At 42.9% G+C, this 23,038-nt stretch overlaps 7 protein-coding genes across 27 annotated transcripts; 4 read left to right on the top strand and 3 right to left on the bottom strand.

Annotated features, from left to right (window-relative positions):
- Positions 1-48: 48 nt before the first annotated feature.
- Ada2a (Transcriptional adapter 2A) lies at positions 49-2,655 on the top strand. Of its 2 annotated transcripts, none has more exons than XM_086830136.1 (6): positions 49-239; positions 389-1,196; positions 1,284-1,747; positions 1,818-2,084; positions 2,158-2,338; positions 2,400-2,655. In XM_086830136.1, exons 1-4 carry the CDS (start codon positions 176-178, stop codon positions 2,054-2,056), a joined length of 1,575 nt encoding a protein of 524 aa, XP_086686262.1. In that variant the 5' UTR covers positions 49-175; the 3' UTR covers positions 2,057-2,084; positions 2,158-2,338; positions 2,400-2,655. The 2 variants fall into 2 exon arrangements, with proteins under 2 accessions (XP_086686262.1, XP_020812856.2); XM_020957197.2 differs by having other exon boundaries at positions 377-1,196.
- Positions 2,199-2,574, top strand: Polr2D (RNA polymerase II subunit D). The gene is made up of 2 exons (XM_086830161.1): positions 2,199-2,338; positions 2,400-2,574. The coding sequence occupies exons 1-2, from the start codon at positions 2,199-2,201 to the stop codon at positions 2,572-2,574; spliced, it is 315 nt and encodes a 104-aa protein (XP_086686287.1).
- A 90-nt stretch (positions 2,656-2,745) lies between the features above and the next one.
- On the bottom strand, positions 2,746-6,223 carry LOC110187771 (uncharacterized). 2 transcript variants are annotated; one of them, XR_015271037.1, is made up of 3 exons: positions 4,795-5,054; positions 3,207-3,315; positions 2,746-3,056 (listed from the first exon to the last, which is right to left on the bottom strand). XR_015271037.1 is itself a non-coding variant. In XM_020957235.2 (2 exons), exons 1-2 carry the CDS (start codon positions 4,927-4,929, stop codon positions 4,586-4,588), a joined length of 270 nt encoding a protein of 89 aa, XP_020812894.1. In that variant the 5' UTR covers positions 4,930-6,223; the 3' UTR covers positions 4,523-4,585. The 2 variants fall into 2 exon arrangements, 1 of the variants encoding a protein (XP_020812894.1); XM_020957235.2 differs by lacking the exons at positions 2,746-3,056; positions 3,207-3,315 and adding an exon at positions 4,523-4,720 and having other exon boundaries at positions 4,795-6,223.
- Positions 3,227-4,576, top strand: LOC110187770 (protein AAR2 homolog). The gene has a single exon (XM_020957234.2). It carries the CDS (start codon positions 3,358-3,360, stop codon positions 4,498-4,500), a length of 1,143 nt encoding a protein of 380 aa, XP_020812893.2. The 5' UTR covers positions 3,227-3,357; the 3' UTR covers positions 4,501-4,576.
- Positions 6,224-7,469: 1,246 nt separating the features above from the next.
- On the bottom strand, positions 7,470-13,485 carry 14-3-3epsilon (tyrosine 3-monooxygenase/tryptophan 5-monooxygenase activation protein epsilon). 19 transcript variants are annotated; one of them, XM_086830141.1, is made up of 6 exons: positions 11,286-12,483; positions 9,758-9,896; positions 9,368-9,673; positions 8,454-8,923; positions 8,198-8,378; positions 7,470-8,136 (listed from the first exon to the last, which is right to left on the bottom strand). In XM_086830141.1, exons 4-6 carry the CDS (start codon positions 8,919-8,921, stop codon positions 8,063-8,065), a joined length of 723 nt encoding a protein of 240 aa, XP_086686267.1. In that variant the 5' UTR covers positions 8,922-8,923; positions 9,368-9,673; positions 9,758-9,896; positions 11,286-12,483; the 3' UTR covers positions 7,470-8,062. The 19 variants fall into 19 exon arrangements, with proteins under 19 accessions (XP_086686267.1, XP_086686265.1, XP_086686271.1 ...); XM_086830139.1 differs by having other exon boundaries at positions 9,368-9,896; XM_086830145.1 differs by having other exon boundaries at positions 7,470-8,133; positions 9,368-9,896.
- A 481-nt stretch (positions 13,486-13,966) lies between these two features.
- Positions 13,967-17,814, top strand: LOC110188115 (ribosomal protein S6 kinase-like 1). Its single transcript, XM_020957689.2, has 3 exons — positions 13,967-14,305; positions 14,369-16,102; positions 16,187-17,814. Exons 1-3 carry the CDS (start codon positions 14,210-14,212, stop codon positions 16,403-16,405), a joined length of 2,049 nt encoding a protein of 682 aa, XP_020813348.2. The 5' UTR covers positions 13,967-14,209; the 3' UTR covers positions 16,406-17,814.
- Positions 17,588-21,371, bottom strand: repo (homeobox domain-containing protein reversed polarity). Its single transcript, XM_020957214.2, has 2 exons — positions 20,153-21,371; positions 17,588-19,491 (listed from the first exon to the last, which is right to left on the bottom strand). Exons 1-2 carry the CDS (start codon positions 21,082-21,084, stop codon positions 18,570-18,572), a joined length of 1,854 nt encoding a protein of 617 aa, XP_020812873.2. The 5' UTR covers positions 21,085-21,371; the 3' UTR covers positions 17,588-18,569.
- Positions 21,372-23,038: the final 1,667 nt, after the last annotated feature.

The following is a 23,038-nucleotide window of genomic DNA, read 5'->3' as shown; positions in this document are numbered from 1 at the left end:
CCAATTATTTTTCAGTTTTCGCTTTTGTCAAGATATCACATGAGACAACATTATAATCGATATATTGTTGTTTTCTTACAACTCAATGTCCATCTCTACATGTGGAAGAAGAAAAAACCCGGCATTGCATATACATTATTATTTGTATTAGAAAGTGACTTAAAAGGTAGCAATCATGTCGTTTATGAACCCCGTAGACATGGTGGATGAAGACGCCGCCGACCTGCAGTTCCCCAAAGGTAACAATCAAACCTCAATTAGCTGCTTTTTAAACTTACAAGTGAAACTGCCTGAAGATCTTTGGCTTATAGCGCGCACGAAAAGCGGCGCAGTCGCCTCCTCCTTCAGATTACCATATTGAATTGACTTATTGTAGTTGAGCTTCTAGGTGAAAAGGTCGAACGATACGCAATTGCCCGCCAGGACTCCAAAACCAGGAGTACCACGGTAGTATACAACGTACAGTCGTTGCACAAACAACTAGAACTTATGGAGGAAATGGCTTGGAACGCGAATAGCGTAGTACCGGTGCCAGCTCCCAGCGATTTCGGCCGTTGTGCCACATGCCGCTGCAACCTCTCCGAGCCCTACATAAAGTGCTCTGAGTGCCTGAACACATTTCTGTGCCTGCACTGCTTCGCGCATGGCAGGGAGATATCGCCGCATCGCAATAATCACGCTTACATCATAGTCCGCGACAGCATTCAGGTGTTTGCCCACGAGCCCCATTGGACTGCCCGAGACGAGCGCATCCTGTTGCAAACATTACGGGTTCAAGGCTACGCAAACTGGGAGGCCGTCTCGCATGCCTTAGAGCAGCGACACGCTCCCATGGAAGTGCGTCGGCACTACCACGACTGTTATTTTGGTGGCATCTTTGAGCGCCTGCTGAAGCTTCAGCACTCAAGGCACAGCTACCTTCCTGAGCGAATGCCGTATGTGTTCAAGATGCGCAGTTTGGATCCCCCACGCCACGACGACATCGCCGCGATTCAGTTTAAGCTAAGTGCCGGATATCGCTGCGCACGGGGAGATTTCGATACGCCCTATGACGCCTCCGCCGAGAGCCTGCTCTCAATTATGGTGAATCAGCGGTCGAGTGAAGATGACCAAGAAGGTGAGAGCAACGAAATGGAACGGGAGATAACCGAGGAACTGCAGCTAGGACTGGTGCGCGCTTATAATAATCGATTAAAGTAAGAAAATCGTAATGGTTAAGGAAAGCCGAAGTAGTCGTGAAAATGGGTGAAATTGTTAATTAATTTCTGACCATACTCTAACAGAGAACGCCAACGTCGTTATAGGATCATGCGGCATCACGGTCTAATCATGCCTAATCGAACGGTTAGCTGGATTTCCAAGTACATGCACGCATTTACCAGTGACACCAGCTGCATGCGGTTCCTGGGGTTCATGCAGATCTGTAAACCCGTAGAATTTGACTTGTTGGTGGAGTCCCTACGACACTGCCGCGAACTCAATACTCGTTTGTTTAAGTTGTACGAATTGCGTCAGCAGGGCGTCAGCACTCTGTCTGGAGCATCGCTCTTTAAGCGGCTCTACAAACAACGTCAGCAAGCTCAACGGGAATACGTCCGCCAGAAGCAACAGATGGATACTTTCGACTGGCAGCACTTGGTGCAGTACTACGAGTACAATCGAAATGGAGAACAATTGCCACCCGGAATCAGCTCCAAGCTGATTGCCTTGAGCTCCCGCCGGAAAGCCAGTCCAATTGAAATTGGAGGTATATAAACGATAAAGTATTCTAAGTGAACGCTCTCTAAAGACGTTATGTCTACTTTTTCTTTCCACAGATTTGCCCGGGTATTCTAAATTGGATGCTGGCGAAAGGAAGCTGTGCAGTGTGGCTCGTTTGGTACCACAATCATATCTAGACTACAAGAACCAACTGGTTTCGGAGCAGGCCAAGCTCGGTCATTTGCGCCTGGCCGATGCGCGGCGTCTAATCAAGATCGACGTGAACAAAACGCGACAGATTTATGATTTCCTGCTGGAAAACGGCCACATCAGCAAACCGCAGTCCCTTGGCTAAACCATAGTTGTTCTTCCATGTTTCACTTGTAAATTGTTTGCATGTATTTCCACAGCTATTTCCACTGACGAATCCCTCGTTCGCTTGTTGTCCTATTTTAGAGTTCGAGACTGCCGAGACGCTGCTGATATCGGAGGTTCACATGTTGCTCGATCATCGCAAACGACAGAACGAGTCCGCTGACGAGGAACAAGAGTTTTCAGAGGTTTTTATGAAAACCTACGCCTACACGGACAGTTTCCGAAAGTTTAAGAACAAGGAAACTATAATGTCTGTGCGAAGGTAGGTCTGATAAAGTAAATCCTGGTAATTCTCATGTTAAACTTAAATTGTACTTATCCAGCTTACTGATGCAAAAGAAGCTGCACAAATTCGAGCTTGCCGCCTTGGGTAATCTGTGTCCCGAAGCTCCTGAGGAGGCCAAGGCGTTGATTCCGTCGCTGGAGGGTCGTTTCGAGGATGAGGAGCTGCGCCAAATACTGGATGATATCGGCACTAAACGCAGCTTGCAATACTAAACACTGCAAAAACCTACATATATATAAGAATAACATAATGTTTTTGATAACAAATAAAATCGATTTCTTTTTTACAATTAAGTCGTTCGTTCGTCTATTCTTCGAAACAAAAAATATGCTACGACGAATTTTAGAGTTTTATTAATGAACCCGATTAACCTTCGTGTAATGTTTGCTATGATAATGGTCGTTAAGGCAATATTTATTTTTAAAAGCCAACAATTTTTTAACTTAAATGCTAACTTATAAGTTATGAGCATTAGCTACTATGGTCTACCGCACGACTAAGAATATTGATAAATATAAGATCTTTATATGTGATATTGAACTTAGTACTAAATTTTTTGTAGGAGATTGGCTTTGTGGAGGAAACAATTTTGTTTGGCGGTTTTCAGTTGTTGGGTTAACTAGAAGTTTGACTTTGGCTTTTCCAGTAAAAACCATCTTCCGATAGAAAAATGTTCCTAAAAACACGGCGCGATCTGGAAATAATAAACATATGAATATTTATCCGTTACTAAGAAATGCTTTGCAATGTCAACAATTCAAGTCAGTGATCAGGGACCCCCCCCCCCTGACGCTTTTCTTTATTATCGTTGGTCACAGTGGCATGAAATAAATAATTTATGTACTGATGTAATTTTCCGTGGTCAATAGAATCCAAATTTCTGTTTCTGTTTTTCATCGCCATTAAACATCGATTAGGTATTTATCGATATTTGGGTGCCTGCATATTGTTGTCTAAAAAAAAAAAATATATATTAATAAACCCGAATTCCAAAAATGAACAAAGACAACTCGAGCATGCAAATGGACCCAAAACTGGCTCTGCGCCTGCTCGCCGACGGTGCAGTCTTGGCCGTCGCCGGAGTTCCTGAGGGCACCGATTTCGGCATCGACTTGTGCGCCTACACCATCGGTCCGGACTTCCGTGGCGTCAAGATGATTCCGCCCGGCGTCCACTATGTGTGGTGTGCCTCTCGTGGTCCCTACGGGGATGCAGCTCCTCGGGTCGGCTTTGTCCACTTCTTTCATGCCAACGAGATCGTAGTGCGCGAATGGGATAACGAACTGGAGGAGCTGCGGCCCCGCAGGATTGCCGCACCAGAGCTGGAGCGCGAGCGGATTCGCAAAAATCTAGCGCAGCTGGAACGTGTGCTAGCGCCCTACGACTACCGCTATGTGGCTCAGTGGAAGGATCTAACGGGCAGCGTAACAGAGTCCTGCGTAGAGCGATGTCGTCCAGCCGAGGGCACCATTCGCACCAACATCGAACTGCAGTCATGTCCAGATGCAGAGCGTCCGCGGGGCGGATCGAGTGCGAGCTGCACTGGAAGACGGAACACGGCCGCTCGATTCTTGTTGGATGAGAGCGAGCTCCTTCCGGACCTGAAGCCAGTAGAGGGTACAGCTCCCCGCTTTAGCAAAGTGCCGTCGCGTGTTCCACAGAATGCATTACCTGCCGACGTATCCCGCCACGCCATGGATTGTATAGCTGCTGTAGATGAGATGCTCGGCAGCTTCGACTCCGATGACGGTCTTATAGAGGAACTGCAACTGGCATATGCCTTCTTTCTGGTGGGCTACTCTGTGGAGTCGCTCGCCCATTGGCGAAAGCTTCTCGGTTTGCTTTCGCACTCTGAAACGGCGGTAAACAGACACAAGCTCACGTATATGAAGTACAGTGAGGTTTTGGCTCATCAGCTGCCCCACCTGCCCGAGGAGCTGATGGTGCCTGGTCCTCACAATAGTGTTTACAAGGATGTTCGAGAGTTGCTGGTGAATCTGCATTCGGGCGGCCTAAGCGTTAGCGCTGAACGACTAACCAAGCGACTGGAGCAGAAGCTGGGTTGGTATTTTGAAGGTCTGCTGGACGAGAATCCCGAGGATCAGCCCGTAATCATCGAGCTGGAGACGGAGAGCTAGGAAGTCTACGCTGAGCCGAATGTTAACTTTTAATTATTTTATATTTATGTAATAATAAACTAGATTGTAATTAAAACAGTTTTTTCTAGCGTAATGAGTGCTGGGTGCGCAGATAAGTCCAGAGATCCTTGGCCGTCCGGATGCTGACCATGAACTGGCACAATTTGGTCTCGATTAGGCAAAGAATCAAGAACTTGGCGCGCTTGTCCTTAAGCAGAGACTACAAAGACGAATGGATGACGATGGGTACCATTGGAAGTATTTACGTAGCTGAACCAAAACGTATTTACTTGCCTCCTCGTTATTCTCTGGACCATTCTCCACCACCGACCAGAGTTCCTCGGACTCCAGATATGCCCGCACCGTCATCGACCAGGCCTTGTAGTTGTCCAACCCTTTAAGCTTCTCAATTTGCAGCTGCAGTGCCATCTCCGTGACTCTCGAGCAACGTATTGCAACTAAACCATAGATGAGCTCTTTGCCTTACCTCTTCCAATTTCCTCCTCGCCTGATTTTCAAATATAGATATGTATGTTTAGGCATTTGTATATGGCTTTTCCATTGTGCGCATCTGCTTCTGGAAAGAACAATAGACCACTAGACCCACATTTTGTGGTTGCTTCTGGCTATCGAGAAAGTGAACTGGCGAAATGACATTGAGCTTAAGTGGACACTTTGATTTGACGCAAAAGCGTCGTCGTCGTGATTGTGGTTTCTCTCTGCGTTTTGTGCTGACCGAAGACTGCAATCTATCATAAGAAATCAAATTTGTTCCTTAATTTTAATTTTAGTGCGAAAGACAGGACACAAAAATGTGATAAATATAAATATTTTGATTTCAAAATTCTGTTATTTTCTTTTTTTATCATGTTTGTTTTTTGTTGGCATACTTTTGGACAGAGAGATTAATATGACAGTTTGTTAATTAATTAAGCACTATTTAAATCTTGTATTAAAATGCCAGAAAATAAAAGTGCAGTGATAGTGCTAGGAATTTTATAGAAATTATTTATATTTTATATTTTTTATAGAATCCGCTGACTAGCTTTAGTCGTCTTTCTTAAGGTTTAATTGTACCTGAAAACACATTTTAATATTAAAACCTTTACCCTCTCGACCCACTTCAGAGCGTTTGATCCGGGTTATGTTTTCTGCGTAGTCAAATGGGTGGTGAAAGCTTCTCGAGTGCCTTTTCAATGCGTAGTTAATGTGCACTCACCAAAGTTTAAAGTAAAACACAGTACTGTCTATTAATAAATAGACAACTGAAGTATGTGCAAAAAATGTGATTTCCTTGATGATAATGCACAAGACAATACAACGATAGGATTATAATAATACAATTTTAATGAGAGGATGTGAAAATAATTTTAAATTCCTTACTGAAATTCTTGGAGCTAGCCTTATTTAGTTTTATTGTCCATTTATGTATACATAAGTACACATACATTAATAGGCAACCAATTTCAGTGGAATTGAACTATGTACCTACGATAGAAAAATTTCGTCTGGAACATAGCTAATGTATGATGCTCTATTCCATATTTTCCGCTATTATTGGTATCGCGCACTGTTTTAAACTAGCTTCCCCCTCTTCCGACCCCATCCGAAACTCAATTAACAATAAATTGAGATGCCCAATTGTTTGTTTTTGTTTTTATGATTTTTATTTGAAATGAATACGAATGTCAGTTTTTTAGCTTTCTTTTTTTGTTGTATTGCTGTTGTTCCGTTCAAGAATGTAGCGCGGTTGTCGTTGCTGCGGCTGATTTATGCTTAATCAACTTTCTGCACGGGTCTTTTCAGCGTCTGCGAATTATTGCTCGTCTGTCATCTATTTAGCGCGCCTCGTTTATCAAAAAAGGCAGGCTGCGTAAAAGAAACCCGTGCTAAAATTTTCCTTGCAGCTTTTCTCATTCGCTAACACGCTAAAACAAAGATGTTCTGCTTTTGGGGTTTTCGTTCGGTTCTTAGACTTTAAGCTAAATTAAATATTTCTCGTCTGTGCTGCGCGCTTTTAGTTCAGTTTTCGGTCATTGGTGGAAATTTCTGTTTTAGATGCAAAATTGAGGACTTTGGAAAATCGGGCAATTTCGGGTTGAAAAAATTTGAAATCTCTACAAATTACATAAGTGGTAGGCATAGAAAATATACAAGTATATATGTATACAATATATATATAAATATATATGTACTGTTGTTTTTATCGTTTTCGTTTTTCTTGTATTTTAGAAACTACAAATACTTTTCTATTATTATTAATATGTTTCATTTGTTGCGCAAGGTAAAGAGATGATGTGAAAAATGTTTGGAATTGCGAGTGGAAAACGTAAATCGAAATTCGAATATCGAAAGTCTACAAGTTAACAAAATTAAGTTTAAGTTAGCGTTTACGTACGATGAGAGTAAGGAAACGTTAAGAGAAATCAAAAAGTTCGTATGTGTTGATGTTGGCTCTGATGAGTGCAAGTATGTGAGTGACTGTGTATGTGCGTGTGTCAGTGTCTGAACAATACACTTACATACATACAAATTTAAGCTTAAGAATTCGTTTTGAATTGTCGCTTAACTAACATTCCCTTTTCTCACTTTAAATAGTTTTTGTTTCGCTTTATTTCGGTCTTTCATTCTATTTGCTCATTTCGTTTCCTGGTTTACTCTTTTACTCGATTTTATTTGTATTTTAATTTAAATTAATTTCTGTATTTTTCCTTACATTTTCGAATTTACGGTTCTGTTACCTTTATTTTGCGCTTATTAATTTCGTTTTCGTTACGTTTTATTTCTTCGTTCTCATTTTTTATTATTGGCTTAAAATTAAAGTTGTATTTTAAGTGTTGCTGTTCTGTGACTTTTTCTGTTATTAGTTTAAAAATTAATGCATGCCAACTGGATGAAAATTTGCATTTTACTTGTGATTGTTTCTCAATTATTCGTTAAGTGTTTCGATCTTTCCTCTTTGTTATGCCTTTTTTGTAGTTTAAATGAAATTTATTTGTTATTTGTTTTTTGCTTCTCATAATTAAATATAATATTTATTTAAATATAATATAATGCTTGATTTCTCGAATGCAAAATTTTTAATTGTAATAGAGTTGCTGTCGCTGTTTTCTTCTGGCCTACGAAGACGGAGGAGACAATGGAACAGATAGGCGACCACTTATTTTCTCGCAGTGATCCTTCTCATACTGTCGCAGCCACCGCCACGCCCACCAAAATGCCGCCCCAATTTTCGAAACATTTGGTTTTTGTGGTTTTTTCTTTCTTTTTCTGTGTGTTTTTGTGCTGTTTCGTTTTCCACGCTTGTTTATTGTTAAATGTTGTTGAATAATTGTCGGCTTCTGTTGCTGTTTCTTGTTGCTGTTTGATGATCCTGACGCGTCTGCTCCCACTGTTGTCTTGTGTTGATTGCGAATGATGATGCCGTGTTGTTTCCAGTTTTCTTGTTGCTGTTGTTTTGCTGTCGTGTTGTTGTTGTATGCATATATATTATATGGTATTATATTTACTTTAGAAGGTATATAATGTGTTTTTTCAATGGAAGGGCGGGGGGTTACTTAAATTACGACACATCCTGATCCTCAACATCCTGAATTTCTGCTTTGGGCTCGCCATCACCTGCGTTGGGGTCTACTTCTTAGTATAATAGCAATAATTTAGAACTTAATAGAATTAGACTGTGTTATAGATAACTTACCTTCTGCCTGCATATCGGACGTCCATAATGTGAGATTGTCCCGCAGTAGCTGCATGATGAGTGTAGAGTCTTTGTAGCTCTCTTCGCTCAGCGTATCCAACTCAGCAATGGCATCGTCGAAAGCGGCTTTCGCCAATCGGCAAGCGCGATCCGGCGAGTTGAGGATCTCATAGTAGAACACCTGCATAATAGAGATTTAGGCAATAGGTAAGAAAAGTTTCTCGCAAAACAGCAGCTTTAATCAATTCCCACTTACCGAAAAGTTCAATGCCAAGCCCAAGCGAATGGGGTGTGTTGGTGGCAGATCGTTCATGGCAATATCACTGGCCGCCTTGTAGGCAATCAGCGAATTCTCCGCCGCGTCCTTGCGATCCGAACCGGTGGCAAACTCGGCCAGATAGCGGTGATAGTCGCCCTTCATCTTATAGTAGAATACTTTGCTTTCGCCGGATGTGGCGCATGGAATGAGGTGCTTCTCCAGCACATTCAGTATATCCGAGCAGATGTCGCGCAGCTCCTTCTCCACCTGGCCTCGATAAGTTTTGATCATTTCCAGCTTCTCCTCAGCGCCCTTATTCTCCTCCTTCTGTTCAATCGAAGTTATAATGCGCCACGAGGCGCGTCGTGCTCCAATCACATTCTTGTACGCAACCGACAGCAGGTTGCGCTCTTCAACGGTCAGCTCGACATCCATCGAGGCGACCTTCTTCATGGCTTCGACCATTTCTGCAGATGGCATAGAGATAAGGTAGGAAATAGATAGCAGTTATTAAAAATGTAGCATGGTAATTGTAGGTAAAAGCTAATTTCACAGTAAAACATATTTTGCCTCAGTTCCTTTTGCTTTCCCAACTTCTAACCTTTTCTAATACATAATTTGTTTTTAATTTAATCGTCTTTGGACACAAAATTTAACTTAAATATAAAGAAAAAAAAACAAGTGCCACGGAACTGAACGAATTTTAGGCGCTTCCCAAAGAAGACGATTAAAAGAGCATAGGAATTAAAGTAAAATTCGTAGGTTTGAAGTCTATGAAATTAAGAAATTCAAGAAATATAAATACATATATATATTCATTGAAATATATACATTTAATCAATTGTCAGCGATTCTTGTCTGGATTACCCCTGTAGCGAGTTAAGGACTTAGGACTTGCGTTGGTTTATTACCTTTTCCTTATCGGTGTGACACGCCCAATCCATAATGATATATATAATTCATGCAGCCGGCGCGCAACTTCAGCATACTAGCTGGGCGGTTGCGTCGTATATGCCCGATATAACCCGATTTTGTCATAACGCCGCGGACACACACACCCACACACAACCCAATCAGCCGGTGTTCCGATAACATTGTCCGCCAGTGTTGCACACACTTTTTTCCCCTTTTTTTTGTAGTGACCGGCATCATCAGCCTAAAACTGCGCGTCATGAATCACATGCACGGAACTCCAGCAAAAAGCAGATGCAGAGCAACTACTTGGTGTGTACATTGTGTTGATAACACACAATACAGAACAAATCAGAGCTAAAAAATATTGTAATTGCAGCGTTCCTCACATTTTTTTGCTGGTTTGCACTTGGCTCGCAGTTGCGCCAGTCAGCTGCTGACGTATTTCGTGCACATACACACGCATGCGGACATTCGGACAGTCCCAGACAGCGGGACATTTGCGAATGTGTTGTAGAATAAATAAACCTATATATGAGCATCAATGTTTCATGATTCATTGGTGCGTCTTGATTTTCGTTTTTTTTTAAGCTTCGTGAATTTAAAAATAATGTAATAATTGTTGTTTGCATTGGCACATTGTACAACAGTAGAAATGTGTAATGCGTTTAATGAGCAGTCGATGCAAAGGATGTAAATTTTAGAACGTGGGTATAAGTTCAGCCCCCAAGCCCCCACCATGTCCACATTTAAGTACAGAACATGTTGCTCACGATTAGGCAAATTTCCATCCAATTATAAGGCATGCGCGTAGTCGAGTCACCAAATATTAAACAGAAAATCAATAAAAAGGCCGCAAAAATTAATGATTATGCCAAATCACCGAACCACAATAGTTCAAGCGTGTATCAAGAGCTTATTTTTGTAATATTGTCATCCTAAATATTTAAAAATTGTCTTGTGTGCTTTAGATCGGTAATAATCATAGTAATAGATAGATATTGCTTTACTATTTCTTTTTTACAAATTTGCAGCTTTTCATGCTAAACAAGAATATTGTAAGTTATAGGCTCGCGTAAGTCTTTTACCCTGCGTTAAAAACATCTGACAAAAATCATTAAACACTTTGCTAGGGTTAAAAAGCATTAGAAATATCGGTCAATAATGTAAGTGTAACGTCCACTCATTAGTTCTAATTTGAGGTAAGCATCAAAATTTAATTCCTTTTGAAAAACCAAAGAATAAAAAAATGATTAGTACCGCCATACGAAGTTTGCCTGTGATGCCCCTAAACACTCTAGACTCAGTCGCTGTATATGTGCATCGTATGTATTCCCAAGTTTTATAATCTGTAATTTGCAAAACTCAAAGGACCCAAGCCAAATGTATGAAATACATATTATGTCAGCTGAAAATACTGCTCAAACTAGAAATTTCAACAAGAAAAATATCGAAAATATACTAGGTCGTCGAAGTGTCATACAAGAAATTTTGTAAGTATAAAGCGGCTTCATCGGTTTTTCCAACGACACAGCTGTAAATGTACTTGATGGCAATCCTAGTAGGAACCGTAAAACCTGTCCAAAACCACCCACCCAAAAACAAACATAAAAAAAATGTGACGCGAGCTACAATAAAAGATTAAGGCAAACTAGGGACCAAAAGGCGATGAATGTGGCAGAAGTTGCACACTCCCTCTTTCCGTTCTTCCCCCTGCCTAATCAACACCGCTTGCTAGTGTTTGTATGGGTGTGTCTTGCGTTTGTATGCGTGACGTAAGGGCAGAAACTGAAAAACATGCGCACATACCGTTACAGTAAAAAAAAAAATGTTATTAGACAAAGGAAAAACTAACAGAGAATGACCACTTGAATACGGCAATTTGAATACAAAATAAGAGAAACAAACAAAACACACCTATCCACCGCCCCCAATTTTCCAGTGCTCATCTATCAACCTTATGAACGCTCTTTTTTCGCATATTGACGACATTGACGGGAACGAACATCAACGGAAAAAGCAGTGCACGACCTCGAAAAAAATGTAGATAGAACGCGACGAGTAAGAGGAAGAGACGAATCGGTGGGGGCGAAGGAGCGGCGCGGTGCGGGGGCAGCACCTGAGAAAGCACACTTAAAGACTGACGTTAATGTGTATATAAAAGGGAGGGGGCTCCGACAGGGGGCGAGGCAAGTTCAGATTGGGGCGCAGACATAGCCGGCTGGCGGCATTAGCGTGCCAGTGTGTGCGTGTGCTCTCCGCCGAACACACTGGTATGGGTGCTCCAGCATTGAGCGTCGCAACAGCCCAAGTGCGACAAGGCCAACGCCAAGTGCTCCATGCATACACACATACACAACGGCAACGCCAGGCAGGCGAAAATAAGAAGACAAACATGTGATACAGACACGAATATCCCAGTATGCGTCTGTGTGCGAGCCGTGGCTGCTAATAGTTGATTGACTTCTTTGCGGCTAGAACAGCAGCAACAACGGCAACGTCGAAGAGACGCCGCCCGTTAATGTTGTCAGTTTTGCAGGCAATTATCCATAGTATTGTTGCAATTACAGTCGCCTAATGTATGGCAAAAAAGCACTCATTGTTAACTTTTCAAGGCACTGTGCCGCCGCGACGCCGACACACTAGTTATCTCGTTTTAACGCATGCAACGGCTATCTGCAATTGTTAAGCGCGCGCTTTTTGCAAACGCCGAAATTCGCTGCCCTTCTCTGTTGATCAGTTTCCCTTCCGACTCTTTCCGCTTCACATTTTTGGGGCATTTTTTAATTAACTGAAGTATTTTTAATTAAATATAAGCAGCAACAATAAAAGTTCCCGGCGAACACTCATCCGTATACACACACAGGCACATAAGGCAGGCACACATACATGCGCCTGAGCATGAGTAATGCGAGAGCAACAGAAAATTTTTTTTGCACTATCAGACAGAGTTGCCAACTGGCTGGAGTGCCAAATGCAAAGAAAGATGTTAAAACTAGCCGCAACTAATTTGCATAAATAACCAATTACGAAAAAAAAAAAAAACTAGAGGGAAACAAGAGGCCGGCGACAACTCTACTGCACAATCGATTCATTCATCGATTTTTCGCAGCAACGCTGCCGCTGCTGCGCATGAAAAGCACATTTCGTCGGACAAAAACGAAAGAAATAAAAGGAGGAAGGGTCAGAGAGAGAGAGACCCTACATTCCAACCCCATTGATATTGGGTGTGGAGCAGCAGAGCACCACATATTTAAATATAGTTAATCCAAAAACTATACCGATTCCTTCTAGAAACTTACGCCTTGACAACACCTAATAGAGGAAACGCTACAGCTACAAACAGCCCTTAGCAACATAGAGAAAACGAAAAATGTTGGCCGCGCAGCCCTCGCTCGCAATGCTAAATACACAAAATTTCGTTTTACCCCTGCCCCCGACCGGTAATACTATTCCAGAAAAAACTATTTGGCCCACCTTGCTGTAAATTATAATACGCAATTTGGTTTCTTTCTCTTTTCGCGAAAACCACGCGAATTTTGCCGGCAAAAATCAGGTTTTACATTTTTTTTCCTCTCTGTCCGCCACCGTCATCGTCTGTCTTCTACCATTCGCTCTGCTTCTTCATCGCTCTCCTCCTCTCGGCGTTCGTTTTCGCAGAAATACTACTCATCGACAGCGACGCAGCGTCGCTTCTACTTCTACCGCTGCACCTACACAAGCAAATATTGAAAATTTTCATCTTTTCCGACTATTTTCCATCAGCGACTATACGTCGGGCCATCAATTGGCGAATTTTTGACGCAAAAGCAGACATGTTGGGCGATTTTTTCAGCGACCACGCGACGACGCGACGGATCTGAACGGACCCCTCCCCAAACGTTGGCGCTCCTCTGACGAGAAAATTTTCCCTACTCAATTTTCAACATTTTTTCGTCTACTCACCATCGTACCGCTCTGCCTGTTCGGCCAGCTTTGCCTTGTACACATTATTCTCGCGCTCAGTCATTGTGTTGTTGAAGCCTTTTCGGTCAAATTAATCCACAGAAAAAATTATTTAAATGCTCCCGGTACGTGCGGCGTCGATTTTGCTTGCTGCTTCCTGCCTTTTGCCTTTGATTCGTCGCCTTCTTTTTCTCTACTTCTCCTAGAGGTGGGCTGAGCACCCGCGACAGTATCGATATATCGATTACTTGGACTTGGGAACCACTACCGTGCTTTTAGTGTCGATAGTAATCGTTAGCGGCGAGTGCATCAAATTTGAACATTACTAAATTTGGACCGGTTTTACTAGGGTTGCAAGCAAAGCTTCTCTCCTGTGCTCAGGCTACACAAACCTGGTTGTATATTTGTTTGTCAATTCTGAGCGTTAGTATGTATATGTCAAAGGCATCTAATTTCTAAAAGGTTTTTTTTTTTTTTAATTTGTATACAGGTAGAGGTGGTACAGGTACAATGTTTCGGTTATTAAAGATTAATTATTTAGTTATTTACGGTATTTTAAAAATTTATTTCGATACATTACGAATATTTGCTATCGATGGTTTTGCATTTTAAGTGTGCCCAGTTGCCGTGTAGTCGGAAATCCGCTCTTATTTAATTAATTTTTGATCTCAAGCCGGCGGGCACATTATCGCCTATTTGCATTTATTACAAAAAAAAACAAAAAAAAAAAAAAAAAATAATCTAAACTGATTTTAATTTACTATAGGTTTGTGTTTGGCTATTACGGCTATTAAAACTGCGGCCAGTGTTATGTTCACATGACGAAAGCTAAGAAATATTCGACCATTGGAAAAATGTTTGTAAATTAGTGCGCCAGCATAGTACCAGGTGCCAAAATGAGTCTCAACCTGGGTGGATGGATCCACAGTTTCACTGTTACGGACACGCAGGAGCACAAGGGCGGCTACACAATCTACAAGATTACATCTATCGTGAGCTCAATGGATATTTTGGTGGAGTAGAACGGACTCATTCTCATTCTTGCTCATTCATAGGTCTTCCCTCGCTCGGTTCCGCAAGCCCTGACCTGTCTGGTTGTGTGGAAGCGTTTCCACGACGTCAAGCGACTGCACCGTGAGTTGAGCCGGCGACACAAGAGCCTTCAGTTGCCGGGTAAGTTGCCCGTTCCTACGGACAGCAGCTACTTTAAGCGCTTCGATGCAGCTGTGATCCAGCGCCGCAAAGAGTATATCTTGACTCTGCTCGACTTTGCCGCCCAGCATCCGGCGTTGTATAAGTGCGCCACTTTTACGCAGTTCTTTCAGGAGACGCCATCACCTAATGGCACGCCTCTGAAGAAGCTTTATGTAGAACGGTCTTTGCGGCTGAAGACGGCGGGCGACAACAGCAGCTGCAGTGGTGAATTACGCAGCAGTGGCGATTCTGGGAGTGGAGCGGGAGCAATTGCCGACATCTGCGATAAACTGGATTTGCCCTACGACCCAAATGACGCGGGTGGCATAACGCCTCTGGATCCGCGCTGCGATAAGGAGCAGTCTTCGCTTCCAGACTACAGTGAGCCGAATGAAAAAGAAACTGAAACCAAAGTGGAACCCAGGCTGGTTGAGCAAGCTTCAACGAAACGGGACTATTTACGTCTACTGACGCCAATGGCCTCGATCGAAAGCGAAGATAGCGACTACATCTACGAGGCGGCACTGGAGTTTAGCCACGCCGTCCAAGCAGAGGTCAATTTGAAGTACGTTGAAGCTCACGAGCGGTACAAACACGGCGTGGATCTCCTGCTTAATGGGTCCAAACAGGACGCAAACGAGGAGAGAAGGTTTATTGCTAAGGCAAAGATAGCCAAATATTTAGCGCGGGCCGAGGAAATTCATGCAAACTTCCTGGCCAGCAACTGTGTCATAAAGAAGCTGCAGTTTCAGCTCTCTCTGGACATGACGGACGGTGAGAATTTAACCCAGCTTGAATGCCCTTGGAACCAATTGGCCAGGTACAAGGTGTTGCAGGTAATCGAGGAGCGCGTGATGCAGGTCCAGTGTGTGACTAAGCCGCAGCAGTCGGCAACCATTATGAAGGGCATCGAAAAACCGGCCAGTCACTCGTTAACCCAGAGCATCTTTCTCCCACAACAAGTGCCTTATATGGTCCAACTGCTTGCCTATTTCCAGTCGGAGCAGAAGATCTTTCTGTTGCTGAGGCAGGCGGAGGGCGGCAGGCTCTACGACTACCTGCAGAGCTACACGCCCACAAGCAGTAAATGTGTCGATTACGGGGAGCTTTTCCCGTCGGAGGTAGAGGAAGAGCAGGAGATCCTAACGGCGGAAAGCGATGTCAGCGATTTGGTGCGTAGCTCTCAGCAACTGCTCAAATCGGTCTGCAACACGCTGAGCAACCTCCAAGCGGGCGTTGCCACACATAAAAAGCGTGGGGCGGACTTGGACCGAATAACCCGGAGCAAGCCCATTCCGGAGCTGTGTCTGCGACAATGGGCCTGCGAGCTAGCTATCGCTATCCACAGTCTGCATGGAAAGGGTGTAATATTGCGGGATCTGCATATGTCTAACATATTGTTAGGCGACAAGGGTCAACTGCTGCTTACGTATTTTTATCAGAACGAGGGAATCAGCTCCGACGACAACTATGTGCATAAGGCTTTAAGTTTGGAGGCGCTTGCGAATCATTTTGTGGCTCCAGAGCGACCGTTGAGCTTTCGCTCCGACTGGTGGAGTTATGGCGTTGTGCTCTATCAACTTCTACTGGGTGTGGTGAGTGAATATCATCTTAAAGAGCCTTTGGAGAGTCTTAATTCAATATATTTATATATATATATATATAAATTTTTTGTTTAGCCTTACAAGACGACACACCCTGGACAACTAGAGCTCTATGGTTGTGTGCAATATCCCACTGATCCCTTGGAGATATCCGATCATGCAACAGACCTTTTGGAAAAGCTGCTGCAGACAACTCCGGAGCTGCGGTTGGATTACGAGCAATTGCGAGCGCATCCCTTCTTCAAAGGCATAAATTGGCAGCAGGTTGGGGAGCAGGGAGCTAATTCGACGTGAAGGTTATTTAATTTGACTAAAGTTCTTCTTTGAATTAATGGTCTATTCCAAAACAGAAAAGATAGTTTCCTGTGTTATATCGAAATATTTGCAACATGAATATGAATCACTTTCATCACCCTGTATTTTATAGTTTTTCTGATAACAAAGTCGTCAGGTAATTGCCTCCCGCTCTTCTTCTTGTTATACCCTTGCAGGGTATTATAATTTCAGTCAGATGTTTGCAACGCAGTGAAGGAGGCACCTTCGACCATATAAAGTATATATACTCTTGATCAGGATCAACAGTCGAGTCGATCTAGCCATGTCCGTCTGTCCGTCTGTCCGTTTCTACGCAAACTAGTCTCTCAGTTTAGAGGCTATCTGAATGAAACTTTGTAGTTAGCTTTCTATATACACTCACTCGTATATATGTCGGATCGGGCCGGATCGGACGACTATATCATATAGCTGCCAAAGGAATGATCGGAAAATTTTTACAAAAAAAAATTTAACATTTTCAGTTTTCAATAGAATTGGATCAAATTTAAAATATAGTCATTTTATTATATTCTTAAATTTTGTGTAAAATTTTATGAAAATCGGACTACTATATCATATAGCTCCCATAGGAAAGATCGAGAAATTAATACAATTAAAAATTATAGCTTTTTCAGTCAGCCCGTTTTATATTAGTCTGAAATTTGGTGTCAAATTTCATGAAAATCGGACAACTATATCATATAGGTGCCATACAAACGATCGTTAGATATGGAGCAAAAATGCAAATCTGTGACTGTAAAATTGCAAATATAATATATAAAGGTGAATGAAATGAAAGCAGGTATTACTTCATTGTTTTTTAACACAAATATATATAATTTATATGGTATGGATTCCTAGTCATAGAATTTCTATCTGCAAGGGTATATAAACTTAGGCGTGCCGAAGTTAGCTTCCTTTCTTGTTAAGTTTATATTTGATTGTTTAGTGTTTTGTTAATTCCTCTCGATCAGTTGTTGGTGAAAATACAATTTATTTATATTTAAATTATATATACTTCCAAAATTACCTATTTCACTTTGATCACCCTGTATTTTATAGTTTTTCTGATAACAAAGTCGTCAGGTAGTTGTCTCTCGTTTTTCGTCTTTTTAAGTTTGTTTTTGTTTGTTTAGTGTTTTGTTAATTACTCTCGATCAGTTATTGGTAAAAAATAAAATTTATTTATATTTCTATTATATACACTTCCGAAATGATCTATAGAGTATTCATTGCTTAAAAATATAATTATAAATTTAAACTAGCATTAAACCTAAGTAAACAAACATTTTCAAACCGATATATAAAGAGTGGTTAGGATAAATTAGTGTGTAATATTACTTTGTAAAGCCAAAGACACCTAAATATACAATATATAAAAGAACCAATTTATTGTCTAAATACACAACAGTATTTGGGGGGCTTAGTTTAGGATTGGGTAAACTCTATAACTAGGTTTCTATTCTGTGAACGACGCAGGCCCTTAGCTGGTAAGCCAGCATCTGGTCATTTCACCGATTAATAAGGCACATTTGGAATGCATTTTGGGGGCCTGGACTCGCTCAATCGCTTGATTGGGAAACGCGTGAACCCTTTTTTAACTAACTTATACTTAGGCTGAAACAAAAACCATGTTAAGTTTTGGCAAGACTGGTTGATTCTGTTGTTGTTGCAACATGCATTACTAAACCTAAAAGGAACCCAAAACATCATGAAAACAATGACCAAAGACTGTGTGTGGAACCGACCAGAAAGAGAAACACACCAAAATATCATTAAAGAGAGGGAATTCAGTCAGAGATATACGAAGTCGGCTATGTACATATAAATATATATATTCATATATATATATATTTCAATACCTGTTAGTTTTCGATAATATGAACTTTATCCTGAGCTCTTAAGAATTTGAATTTGATTGAAATGCAAAAGTATTTGGTAGTGTAAGACTCTAATTCTTGGCGTAGAATATCTTTCTGGTGCGGCCCAGCTTCAGCCTCGGGAAACATATTGAAATGCTGCACACTCCACGCTCCCGCCTATAATGGCCTCCGAAAATGGTGAACGCCTGACGCAGGGGGCGTGGCCCAGCGGCGATGAGGCTGGTGCTGCTGCTGGTGTCGCCGGTGTGTGAGCATTTCCCTTAATGCAAAAAAGGCGGCAGGACGTAGCTCTGTGCCTGTTGCTGCTCCTCGCTCTTGATCACAGCCTGCAAGCCGCCGCTGTCGTTGTCATCGCTGCTGGTTCCGCCTGTCCCGCTGCCGCCGCCTCCAGTCCCTCCTCCGGCAGCCCCTGAGGCCACATAGTGCTGCGTTTGAGCCTCTACCAAGTGACAGCTGGCGCCGGGACTCAGCTCCAAGCCCGCTCCGCTTTGGTGGCACTGCAGATGGACGTACTTGGCCTCTTCAGCGCTCAGGTACTTACTGCCATTAAGTTGCTGCTGAGCCTGCTGATGCTGTTGTTGGTGGGCATGGACGGTAACCAGAGTGCCGTCGGGCAATTGCTGCTGCTGGGCGGTCTGCAGCTCCGCCGGCTGATAGCTTCCGCCATTGGCTACGGCCTCCTCTGCACTGCCACCGACTGAACCAGAGGTGGCGCCCATCTCCATGCGTGTGGGACTGCCGTATTCATAGTGCCGCATCGGGAACAGTTGACTCTCGTGAACGTATGCTCCATACTGGCCGGAGTAGGTGCCATAGGGACTGGCCGCTGGCGAGAGCAGGCTGAACTGGGGAGTTAGCTCGTAGGGTGTCTGGTAACTGGTCCAGCTGTCCATGCTGCCCGGTGGCGTTACCGTCGTAGTCTGAGGATAGCTTGTAAAAGGCGGCGCAAGCGTTCCGGGATTCAGCGTCGCCGTTGGCGGCGTGCTCGTTTTGATGTAGCCCGTTTTTCGTGGTGGCTCGTGCTTGCGCCACTTAGCCCTCCGATTCTGAAACCACACTTGCACCCTCGACTCGCTCAGGTTCAGCTTGATGGCCAGCTCCTCGCGGGCGAACACATCCGGATACGGGGCCCGTTCGAAGGCCCGCTCCAGTTCTTCCAACTGGTAGGCAGTAAAGGTGGTTCTGAAAAATAAAATAAAAATGAAAATGGTTAGGTAAAAGATAAAACCGACTTCCTTAAATTTCGTTTCGCAAAACTCATTCCGAACACTAAACTCACCCTATCTACATATATCCTTGCAGAGAATAAAAACGTTGACGATCTTTAGGAAATATTATTTCGAAAAATGTATAATTCGAAAAACATGATTGTTTTGATAAGTGAAATGTATTAAAACATGTGTTAATTAAATATATAAATCTCTTAATGCTGATTTTATTGTAATATCAATATTAAGAAAGCCAAAGTGCCTTAATACCATTAATGCTATCTAAATTCATTATTCAACTGAACAAACTACTAATAAAATATTAGAGGAAATCAAAATATTAAACTGATAAACGTTTAAGGCCCTTAATATAACGGATCCTAAATTCTATATTAATCTATTGCTTTTATGCAAACTTGTGTTTCGTATTTACTTCAATGCTCAATAAACTTTGGTTAGTAATCAACCCTTCAGATTGTATGTCTACACACCAAGTTCTAGCCATTTCCTTACTAACAATTAATTATACGTCCCGTGGCTCTGTCCCATAAATAAATAATGTTATTGTCTTGGTGCACATAATTTCATTGATTTCCCGTCGTTAAATTAATTGGCAGTAAGAAGCCATTGCTTACCTCGTTTTCTTCTTCTTGATGCCATTAGGATCGCCCTTCTTCTTGCTGCCGTTGCCGTCTTTTTTGGGTGTAGCTACAGTCACGCCGCCCGCTGTGCCAGCCACCCCCTGGCCACCACCTGCCGCGGCGGAGGAGGAGCTGCTGCTATTAGGCGTCGCAGCACCCCCCCCACCGTTGACCACCGCCACAGAGCTAGCGGGAGGACTGACTCCAGTTCCACCCGCCGTCTCCATTTGTCCACACATCTCGTCCGGCTTTTTGAGTTTGCCCGCCGTGGAACCGCCATTGATCATGACCGGCGAGGAGTCCTGCAGCAGGCCGTCACTACCATCCAGGTGATCCAAATGGTGCGGACTGCCGCCGTACAGGTGCTGCAGTTGTTGCTGCTGCGGTTCATAGTGATCCTTTGGCGATGGCGAGTAATCCATCTTGCCATTCAGTGGATGGTAGTCCAGGATGCCCACCAGCTGCTGTTGCTGTTGCTGCTGCTGGGACGATTGCTTGTGGAGCAGGATGCCATTGTGGCTGGGCGGAGGAGTGACTGCATAGTGCTGATGGTGGTGCTGCTGCTGGTGATGCTGGTGCTGCTCCACGAGCTTTTGCGGGGCCGTGATATACTCATACTTTTGGCTCGGCGAATAGCACCCAATCTTGTTCACAAAGTCCAGCTTGGGCACGTAGCTGGGCGATCCTCCGCCACCCGTTCCTGCTGCTCCTCCTCCGCCCCCATTTGGCAGAATTGTGTTACAGTCGGGCAGACGTTGCTGCTGCTGCGGGTGCTGTTGTTGCTGACTGCATAGCTCATGGACACTACCCAGCATCACGGGATGCATGGCCGTCGTCGTGGGCAACAGTGGCTTGGCGCCCAAAGGATTTAGCGGACCGGCGCCAAACTCCCCAAAGATGGGATCGTCGAAGCTATCGTGCTCCATTCTGGGCCTAGATGCACAATTTACACACGCACCGCGCACCGTACACAAACTTTAGCTTAAATAATTGATTGATTATAATTATAATTAAATAATCGCTTTGCTTTTGCTTCACTTGGTAACTTTAAATGGCCTTCTCGTGTTTCCAAATCAGTTAATTGTATTTCACAAAAACATGATCTCGTGCTTGCTCTTGTTTTATTAATTTTTTTTTTCTCCCGTTTTTGGGATAACCAATTCACACTTCTTGGAAGCTTACTACTCTCCGTCCGAATCCCTACGCTTAATTGACGCGGTAACTGACGATGATTGCCCTTTTATACCGGCGCAGGCGGCAGCGCAGCGGCAGCACCGGCAGCGACCAATCGCTGTCGACCAATGGCCGCCGTCGCAGTGGCGCAAGCGGGATGAAGCGATGCCTCCGGCTGGGTTGTGCGTTTCATGCTGGCGCGTGTGACTCGTTCGCCCCGCGATATTTCGGGGTGTGGCTCTCTCTCTTACCCCCACTGGGTCTAGCTGCTTGTGCAGTTTTTGGTGTCATCCTCGGATGCGGAATGCTTGCTACCAGCAGAAGATTCCGCTTTACTCTGGGAACGGCTGAAGAAAGCGTCGGAGTGCAGGGTCCTGGGAACACGCGCACGTCCTACAAGCTTACGGTATTTAAGACGACAATTTTAATCAGGGTTGCTCTAAGGATCGGTGTATATTATTTGTGCAGATTAGTGAAAGAAATATTAAAATGTTTAATATTAACAACTTTAAGTCAAAATTCATTACACCCTTGCAAAAGGGTTTTATGCTATGTTTGCAACGCGAAGGAGACATATGCGACATTAGGTATAGGTGGGTATATGTAAGAAGTCTATCTTAGACCTGGATTGGTTCGGGCTGATAGCGTTTGGTTCTGTACTCCTTATTTTTGGCTTGGTTCCAGTTGCTGTAAATAATTCGTTAGCCCTGTTAGGTCTCATTTGCACAGTGAGGCTAATTTTATATAATTTATATAAATATATAAACAAATGCCGAAGTTACTTTCCATTAGAAATCTAAGCATGGTCTCCTTACCAGAAAAAAGGGGAGTGTATGGCCAACACAGTCCTATGATATCAGGATGACTGAGAACCCATATTAGGCCAATAGCAAACTAGTTTGTTATCTCGGGAAGAAGCCTGCAGAAGTAAACTGGTCATCGAGGAGAATGCTTCAAAACTTGCAATTCTCTTTTCGAAAGGTGCTCCAATTATAGAAAAGCCGAAACTATTTGTCTTTATTCTGTAGCAGAAAGTTTAAATGTCAAAAGGAACAGATTGGATCATGATTTCTTTCTTTCTTTAACCAGAAAAGGAGGTTAAACCAAAATAATGTTTTTTTAGGGAAACTTGGAAAAATTGTTTTTTTATAAGGTATGTACCGTAAAATTTTTAACATTAAAACGACTATTGCTCTTGAGGTTAAACGATTTTTGAATAAAACGAATAAAAGGCATAACTCAGTGGACCGCCCAAACAGAAGGCCTTAAGTGGGCATCTTCTCAAGACTTAAAATGATTTTTGAAATATTAAAATATTTTTGATCCTTATTGCGTAATCACTGCCATGTTTATATCTGACTTTGAAATTCACGACTATTGGTTAGTTATGGGTTTTCATAATTTTAACTGTCGCAAGTGGGCGTGGCCAAATCTTAAAACAACATAAATATTTCCATATTTGGTAGCTCTAGCTTATACAATAACTGAGCCAAAGGTGCCTCTTTATCTGTGTTACATACATTCTCGAATACAACAACTCTCATAATAAAAAAAAATTTAAAAGTGAACCCAACTTCGGCTAGGCTTCACCGCCAAAAGTCCACCTACATTTTCACACATGTTAGGCTGGCAATTAACCTTTGACTTTTCACCTCGACCCAGCGATGGAATGTCAGGGTTCCAGGGGGATTGACAAGGGTGAATCGA

The sequence above is a fragment of the Drosophila serrata genome, unplaced genomic scaffold (genome assembly GCF_035046125.1).
Source record: "Drosophila serrata isolate PLE 108 unplaced genomic scaffold, ASM3504612v1 contig_228, whole genome shotgun sequence".
NCBI lineage: Eukaryota > Metazoa > Arthropoda > Insecta > Diptera > Drosophilidae > Drosophila > Drosophila serrata.
The sequence above is the reverse complement of the archived record's forward strand: the minus strand, read 5'-3'. Positions and strand labels throughout refer to the sequence as shown.